The following is an 8,948-nucleotide window of genomic DNA, read 5'->3' on the forward strand; positions in this document are numbered from 1 at the left end:
AACAAACTCAGCAGCAACTGGCACACGCCGTCATTCAGAGTTGTATTAGAGCTGTGATGTGAAATGTCGTTTTGACAGCACCCTAAGGAGTCTACTTCAGTGACACTTTTTTCCTTCAAGACCTCTTAGAGGGCTAATTACAGTTACAGATGTAGGCTAGGCAGCAGCCTATTCTTCACACTAAACTATTTTTATGGGGGAAAAAATGCATAAAACACAGGAATAAACTTTAAAATGTCCATGCTACCATAATACATGATTGGGAAAGAGCTACATGGGTCCTGGTGAGAACAACAGATGATCTACTTCTGATCATATAGCAGAAAGTACTTTCTCCAATTGCTTAGGAAGTTTCACAGCACTGCATATCAGCATAGCTTCTCTGCAGTATCATTCCCTACTGAGGTATTTCACTAAATCTGTGAATTTCCATGGAGTCATTTGTCTTCTTTCTCAAGTTAATGGAAATAAATACATGTCTCTCTTGCTTGCTCTTTCAGCGTCTATGCCTTTGCCTTGCTTAAATCAGATTCATCCCAAAATCAATACATTTATTAGTTGCTGAAAAAAAGTCTATCAGGCTTCTTCACATGTAAGAAATGTTTGAGCCACTCAGTGTACAAGAATCATATTTACACACAGCAGAAGAGGAAAATGACAACATACTTTGTCTAAAAACCCATCAGATCCTTGGTTAATTTGATAATACAACTGACTCATCTATGGGTGGGTTTTTTGTTTTCTTACCTCGATAATCTTGTCATGAATTTGCAGGCCTTCTGCTTTGTCTGCAGGTCCATTTTTCAAAATCTTTGACACGTAAATTCCCTCAGCAGGTTCTTCCTGATTGTTCTGTACCGGGTGATACAGAAATTGCAAAAAGGTCACATTAGTACAATATACAATATGATACTAAAATCATTGGCAATGAAAAATGCAAAGCCACCTGAAATATGCAGCTTGCTTTTCTAGCTAAGAATTAAAGTCCTTGGGATTTTTTTTTTTAAACTTCCTTAATACAAACTAGTCATTAATCAAATGGACAGAATTAATGAACTATTTCAGCATTTTTTATAAGATTATCCATTCACTTCTGGTTATTTTAGTCTAAATGAAACACAGGGTGCAACAGTAATCAGATCCCAGATAAAATATTTAAAGCAGACCTCAAACTTCACAGCAGTGACTAGCATATAAATGCATGGAGAAAGATACTCATTAAAGTGAATGCACAAGTATTTCTCTCAGGAGGGAAAGGGCTCCTGTAGTACTGCTGCTTGCAAACTTTTTTCTGCATTAGAAAATAAAGCTCCAAGGAACAAAGTGACATGTCACAGTGATGGGATTTGGTTGGAACTGGTTAACCTCACAAATCCTCTTCACATGGGAGATTGAGAACTTGCTCAACTGTGAAATCCATACAGATCAGCTGTGGACAAAAAGAGAACCTACTTCCAGTTGATCTCTACATGTTGCTAAGTACCACTCACATGAACGTCAATTTTAAAGCAGATAAGTTAACCACCACAGCTGGAATGATATATATGATGTTATTGCACGTGCTAAAATTACTTCATTTCATCACATGATAGTTTCAAATAGTTTTAAATCATTATTAATAAAAAAATGCCAAGTAGACACTGCCTACCTAAAGTATTTTTAAGTGTTCATACAAAGTAATAACCTAGATAGCAATAAATGAAGGAATCTTCTTCCAGAAGATTTATGCTTTGCATAGCAGTTTATATGATGCTTATTTTTCTTCTGTGACTAGTGAATCTCTGACCAACAATTCACATGTTTTGAGGTTTCTAAGTCTAGGTCCTATACACTCATGGAGAAAAGGTTTTACAGTTTTTTTCTGTTACAAAAATGATAAAGGCCTAACAAAAAATGGAGCCAATCTAAAACATGCCGCAATTGTCCTACAGAGATGCAACCCAGGTAGATTTCAGGTTAACAAATACTTGTTCAACACAATGTTAGTCAGAGTATGATTTCATAAACTCCCTTTTTTGCCCCTTTATCACACACACTCATTAGGCATCAGATCAGAAGCAAACGGGAAACTTAGTTACAGTAATATTTCAAAATGACAAACAAACAGACACTGAGTTCCCATCTAAGCAGTGAGAAATGAAATTCTGATAAAGGAAGTATAATAGTCATTAATGAAAATTCAAGAGGGAGATGGTTTGTTTTTTCCTTAAAAAAACATAAGACTAGATTACAGTATCTTTGCCCACATAAAACTGTTTTTTTTTTTTTCCATAAGAAACTGCCTTTTCAAGAGTAATGTATGAGCCAGTAAGAAAAAGGCTATTTCAGCCTGGCTTGTGGTCCCCATTGGTAGCACACTCATCCTGACAAGAAAGTGTAGCACACCAAGCTCCAGTACCACATCACACAGCCTATGGGCTGTGTGGCAGGGCCTGGAGGGGAGCTGTGGAGATGATGGGTTTACCTGACAGGTTTACCTGACCTTTATCTGAGCCCATAGGTGACTGCAGGAGCCCCAAGCCATGCCCACAGCACACAACTCCCTCCAGCTTGGCTTTGCCAAGGGGGCAAAGGGGCAGGACAACCTCCACAGCCTGCACTGTGGGATAGTCCTCACAGCCAGAGATAGGGCTTAGGACATAAGTGGGGATCAAAGCAGCCTTGCTCCATTAGAATAATCAATCACCTCCCAGGAACATACACTTATGTGAAATGAATCCTTCCCTGACAAAACAAAAGACAAGCCCCTGGTGAGTCCTTCCTTTTCTCTCCTCCTTCCTCCAGGTAAAAGCTAAACAGTGGGGGAGCCTATTATGGACTGAAATAAAGTACCAACAATGGAAAATATGTATGTATGTTCCCCAAGTTGCCAAGAATCATATGCTTTCCAATGGGAAAAACCTACATTGTACTTATAAAACACAAATAATGTGTGGTGAAGGAACACATTCCTACGTAGATGACTAATACAATGACACCACTGTTCTGCTCTTCTGCTGCAAGAGCCAACACTTCACCCAAGGGGATTCTTTCCCTGATCAACCTGAATGTACAAATTGCTTCATTAACTTTTTTCGGTCTTGTTACCAAACAGAGCTTTTTATTTTCCCTATCTGAGTCAACTCAGACCCTTTTCCTTTGGCTCCAGATATATTAAGCAAGACCTTGATACCAATATCTGGGAGCTGTCAATCAAGCATCTGTGATATTTACATTTATCACAATAAGACTGAAACAAAACAGTATTTCTGAATTAAACTTCAAAGACTCAGAAACCCCTGAGACCCAGCTCTGCCTCACAGCTCCAATAACTTCTCCAACTGTTAGTGTTAATGCAAGATCATGACCATTTCCTTCTCTCCTATCACTAGTTCTCTCCACGAACAGTACTATCAACTTTCATCTATTACATGAACTGTCATGTATTTATTATTTACTCCTTAAACTTACAGAATACTCATTCACAAAGCCTAATAAATTGTATTATAAAAAACTGTTTCAGAATGCACTGTCAGCATGCAAGTACTTCAGAGAAGCTCAGCTGCCATCTCAAGAAAGCTGAACACCATGCTCCCTTTTCCTTGCAGTTTTCCTACAGCTGCAAGTAGAAGAAACCACATTGCAATCAAAATTCAGGATTGTCTGGACTTTGTTACTGGTATACTCAAAATATGGATACAATCAAAGCCCGTGCATTTCACCTCACAGCCACCTGTTGTCTCATCCTTCCATTATAAAATCTAAGAAACTCCAGCTTTGGATTTACAGTGCCAACATTTGATAACTGCTGGGCTTCATTCATTCCATGAGGAACAGTAATTCTGCAGCATAGACAATGAACTTCTTAGGCTAATGGGGACAGACTCTTTGGCACCGCTAAATATAGCTTTAGAGCAGAAGATTGCCAAACTAATATCCAGGGTCTCATTCCCCTCCTTGATAATACTAGCAGGTTACAATTCTCCCACTTAACAAGAACATGATCAGTGCATAATTATTACCAAGCCTTTTTAATCACCTATTAATTTTCCAGTTTAACAGGTTTCTTTACCCTTCTTAAGTAACGACAGCCCTGATTAATGTTTTTGGAAGTATGAAGAAAAAAAAAAAAGCATATTCTTATGCATATTCTGGGGAGGTGGTGATCCTTATGCATATTCTACAGTTTCCAGTGAACTTTCTAAACCTGACATGATGAGACTAGATTGATTTAAGAGACAAGATTTATGAAAACTCCGTTTCACTTCACAAAGAAAGAAAAATTTACAGCAAGCATGTGAGAGAAGGATATATGCTTAAACTATCTGAGCTACAGATGCAAGTTTTCATCTTTCTTTTAAATGAATAAAAAAAAAAAAAAATCAACCTGTTACCAAAAATTCCAATGCCTTAATCTTGCAACAATAACTCATGTAAGCAGTCCCAGAGATTTCTGTTGAACAGTTGCCATGAATACATGTTAGTCAAATGGGAACTGAATGCAGATTAACCTGAAGTTTTAAAGCAAAAACAATGGGAACACCTATCCTGAAAACGTGAATAATTCAGTTCTCACAAGATTGTATCTCCAAAACAATGGCTCTAACTGCACCTTATAATACACAGTTCTTCTACATATGGAGTTGTCTCCATATCTACTGTCATAAAAAGTGACTCTTTTATTATTAAGAGTGTATATAGTAACATAAAGTATGGTCAAAATAACATACAGTTACTTTTCTCATTACCTGATTGGGTCGTCCTCCTACAATATTGAAACCCAAAGTATCATTTTCTCGGTGTAGCATGATTGTTAATGGTTTGGGTTGTCCTCCCTAAAAAAGCAAAGAGGTGAAATATTGTCAAATACAGTCTCAATGAGAAGACACTAAGTGAAAACACTAATGTACAAAAGATTTTTAGCTTGAGAATATGTAAGATAAGGCTTAAAGGAAAAACAGGCTGAAAAGATAGCAAAATACTTTACATTGAAAAAAAAAGGAAAAGTCACACGCCACTGAAAAGTAACAGGCAACACCTTATTATCTTCATTGCTGAACAGTAAAAAGTGCAGGCTTTTGGTGGGAGGAATGCTCAACACTACTGATAAAAGTCAGAGGTCCAAATGTCTGCAACTGTCTAAAAAATCCCTACATGTGTCAATGCTTCAAACATCAAACATACAGGCTAAAATACAGAACATTATAACTTTTAGACCTCAAAGTCATATCAGTACATATTTCATAGCAACTTTCAGGGATGAGACACCCAGAAAATGAAACGCAGCTCTTCATCTCAATCTTTCACTTCTCTCTCAAAAAGAAAGAATCCAAAACCATGTCTGTAAAAAAAGTGGGGTTTTTATAAACAAAGTTTAGAATATAAAGCAAACATTCAAAAAAAGTGGTGGAGTCAATGTCAAACACAAAAAAGAGAAAAATATTTTCCTTCAGTGGCATAGGTAAATAATATTCTAAAAAATTAAATAAAAACTATTTGGAAGCTTTAGCACAGTAAACTAGTTTCTTTTCCTTGTTCACATATGATAATAGTTATGTTTCAGGAGCCATATTCCCCACAAAAATACAGAAATAAATGTATTCACCCAGCACCGTTAGGTCTTTGGCTGTTGCTAGTGTCTCTAAATTAGCTAATTAATACCAATTTGACATCTAAATAAGGAATACCTCTCTAAACATTTAAAATACAACACTTAAAGCTAAGAACTCTATTTTATTAACTGTGACAGTGAAACGTCTTATTGCTGCATGATACATTTTATTTTAATGAGGTACATTTTTACTTTATCGGTAGTTTTTGTTCCGAACGCCTGTTTTATGCGTTACCCCGGCCTCATCTGCAGAAGACATTTGCGAAAGGCACTACGCACAGCAACACCTACTGGCACTGCTCAGAAACGGCAGACGCTCCAGGAGTGATGTCTCCTGTCCTGCACCTCCTGCTAACTAACTCCCGACTGAAAATCCCAATCTCTCTCCTTCCGTCTACAGCAACTGCTTTGCCCCCACACCCCGCACTCCTTAACGGTCACCGCTGCCCCGCTTCGTATGACCTTATCTCATCTGCCAAGAGATGGAGCAGATGTATGAGCACAACTCCCAGAGCCAGCAAGCTAAACCTCAGGGATTAGCTAGCCAAAGGCAACCAGAAAAAAAAAAAAAAAGTGAAAAAAGAGTAAATATTCAAGTCTCCAAACACCAAGGTCCTCAACGCCACGAAGAGCCGTTTCTAAGCACGCAGGTGTCCTGCGAACGGCACTCCCTTTCCCGTTTCCCACGCAGCAGTCAGATGCCCAGCACACGACATTGCTTCAGGAGTGAGTTTGGCTGCTCAGAGCTTTCCCACTTGGGATTTTGCTTCCCATGGGTCCGTGAAAATTCTTTGCATTAGTACCCGAACCTGCACAGTGGTCTTCCACTCAGGAGATAAGCTCAAAAAAATCAACTCCCCTCCAGCGAGTTGTGCCAGTTCACCGGTACTCTTCGATGGTTTATTTAGCATAAAGGAAGCGAGTCGCTGAGCAATGTCATCAGCCCTGAGAAGAGAGCGAAGCGCTGCACCAGTCGGTCCCTTCTATGAGCACTAACAGTTACTCCATTCTACTAAACGAGAGACACTTTGCTGGCTTTTCACCACCGTTTCCAAAATTTGCAACCAATTAATGCTCCAGTTTTTTAAGACAACTTCTCGACTGCTCAAATAAAAGTTAAAAGTCAGCTCCTTGCCCCCTGCGCTTGTACCAGTCGCAGCCGAAGCAAAGAGAGCAGCAACCGCAGCTGGGTCCCTGCGAGGCGGGGCGGACTGATGCGGACACCCTGCTCTGGAGAGCCGGATCCGAGGGTTGTATGCCGACAGCCGACCGCCGAAACCCTCTCCCCTCCAAGTCAGCGACGAACCGCGCTCGGCCACCGCAGCTACCAGGCACCGCCAGGTCTCAGCCCCGCTTGGGTTTTCGGCCACCGAAGGGGACGGCCGAAACAGGGACCGATAAGAAGCATGTCGCCTGGTGGCTTCCATTTCCCGGGGGAGGCGACGGCCGGACAGAAACGGCCGGCAGCGCCCGGGGGGTGCGCGGGGATGGGGGTCAGGGGGTCGGGCTGGGTCCTGGCGTGGACTCGGCGGTGACAGCCGCCCGCCCGCGGGCTACCCTCACACTGACACCTCGGCCGGTCGCTCCCAAGCTGGGCATGCCAAAAGCAGGTCCGAGAAGCGCGTCGCCGGAGGGGAGCCGACCTCTACGGCCGCACTCACCTTGCCGGGCTGGCCGCCCGCCAGGTCCCGGGTGATGCTGCTGATGTGGCTCATGTACTGTCCGAACTTCGCCTGGTACCGCCGCGCCGTCAGCTGCACCTCGCTCTGAAGCGCCGAGAGCTGCGCCAGCAGGGACTTCTCCCTCTTGCCCCAGCGCAGGGCCTCCCTCTTCGCCTCGAGACCCGGCTCCGGGCCGCCGCCCGCCCCCGGCCCGGGCTTGGGCCGCCGCGGCTGCCCCGCGGAGCCGCCCCCCGAGCGGCCGGGGCGGGGGAGCTGCGGCGCGGCGGGGCCGGGCGGCGGCGGCCCGTAGCGGCACGCCGCGAGGTGGGCGGGCAGCTCTCGCAGCCGCACGGTGCGCCCGCAGCCCCGCGGACTGTAGTCGCACTTGACCTCCAGCTTCTGGACGAGGCTGCGGAGGGGCAGAACTGGCCGCAGTTCGGCGGCCGCCAGCGGCTGGCAGCGCAGGGGGCACCGCCGCCGCCGCGCCGCCCAGGGCAGCAGGCAGCCGGCGCAAAAGACGTGCCCGCACGGCGTGGACAGCGGCTCCTCCAGCACCCGCCCGCACAGCTTGCACTGCAGCTCCGCCGCCACCGGCACCGCGAAGCGCGACGGGTCGAAGCCCATAGCGTGGCCGGGGACCGCCAAACTTTCGGCGCCGCGGCCCCGGCGGCGCTGGAGCCGCTCCCGGCGGGCGGGCGGGCGGCGAGGGGCGGGCGGAGGAGCGGGGCCGCGCCGGGGGAGGCGGGCGGCTCCCCCCCGCCCCGCTCCCGCATTAACGCCCTCTCCCCGGCGCGGCCGCCCAACGCCCAGCCCCGGCACTCCGCCCGCCCGCCCAGAGCATCCGCACCGCGCGCCGGGGCTGGACGCGGGTGCCGGCGCACGTCCCGCGGCGTTGCGGACACTGTCCCGGCGGCCGAGCCGTGCCTCCGGACAGCCGCTCGAGCTTGGGTTGTGGTCGCCGGGGGTAGGGAATTGACAGGCTGTAAAGCAGCGAGGATCTGCGGCTCTGTCGCTGCTGCATCTGGGTGCCGGTAAATAGTGTATGCCTGTGGGCTACTTCGTTTCACTAGAAAAGGCTCCTCTTTTGCACTCTGCTTCGGGATATCCATCAGGACACTGAAAGCTGATGTCCCCAGAACTAATGCTCTCTTTGTTGCCACATCAGAAAAGAGAAATAGAGCCAGCATAACAAAATTGCTCGTTGAGCACCCTTAAACGACAGCACACGTAGAAACAACACTTTCATTTTAAGACAACCTAAAACACAGCAAAATCTGGAAATGCACAGATTAATGGCCAGCCTGGATTCTACCCCTTCATTGCTGCACAGCCCACAACATGCACTGAAACATGAAACCCCTAACACATTCCCCACATAGCTTTACTATTGAAAACACAGGGCCGGATTTCTGCCCCCCAGCCCTGTGGGAAAGCTCCCAGAGGAGAGCAGGATGGAGCCTTCTGAGGGGTGGCTTCAGTGGGCATCTTCATATGCCAGTCAGACATCTTCGCTTTTGGAAAAGATGGCAGGTTTGGCTTGTCCAGGCCCAGATCACAGGATGTTTTCTAGACTGAGGGCTTCTGAGGCAGAGCCAGGATGTGTACTCACCAGTTCTGCAATTCCTGCCTCAAACTCTGCACCCCAAGAACATCCCTCTGGGAAAGCCATCAGGGCTTTTAATACCCCATAATGAACA

The 8,948-nt window shown here is 45.5% G+C and overlaps 1 protein-coding gene across 1 annotated transcript in view; it reads right to left on the reverse strand.

Annotated features, from left to right (window-relative positions):
- Window positions 1-7,875, reverse strand: part of PDZRN4 (PDZ domain containing ring finger 4) — a 240,483-nt gene extending 232,608 nt beyond the window's left edge. Inside the window, exons 1-4 of the mRNA XM_062020457.1 lie at window positions 7,262-7,875; window positions 6,685-6,691; window positions 4,728-4,814; window positions 748-852 (exon numbers count right to left, since the gene is read on the reverse strand). Coding sequence (XP_061876441.1) covers window positions 748-852; window positions 4,728-4,814; window positions 6,685-6,691; window positions 7,262-7,875 — 813 coding nt within the window. The remainder of the gene's footprint in view (window positions 1-747; window positions 853-4,727; window positions 4,815-6,684; window positions 6,692-7,261) is intronic.
- Between the last annotated feature and the right edge of the window lie 1,073 nt (window positions 7,876-8,948).

This window comes from Colius striatus, chromosome 1, assembly GCF_028858725.1.
Source record: "Colius striatus isolate bColStr4 chromosome 1, bColStr4.1.hap1, whole genome shotgun sequence".
Taxonomy (NCBI): Eukaryota; Metazoa; Chordata; class Aves; order Coliiformes; family Coliidae; genus Colius; species Colius striatus.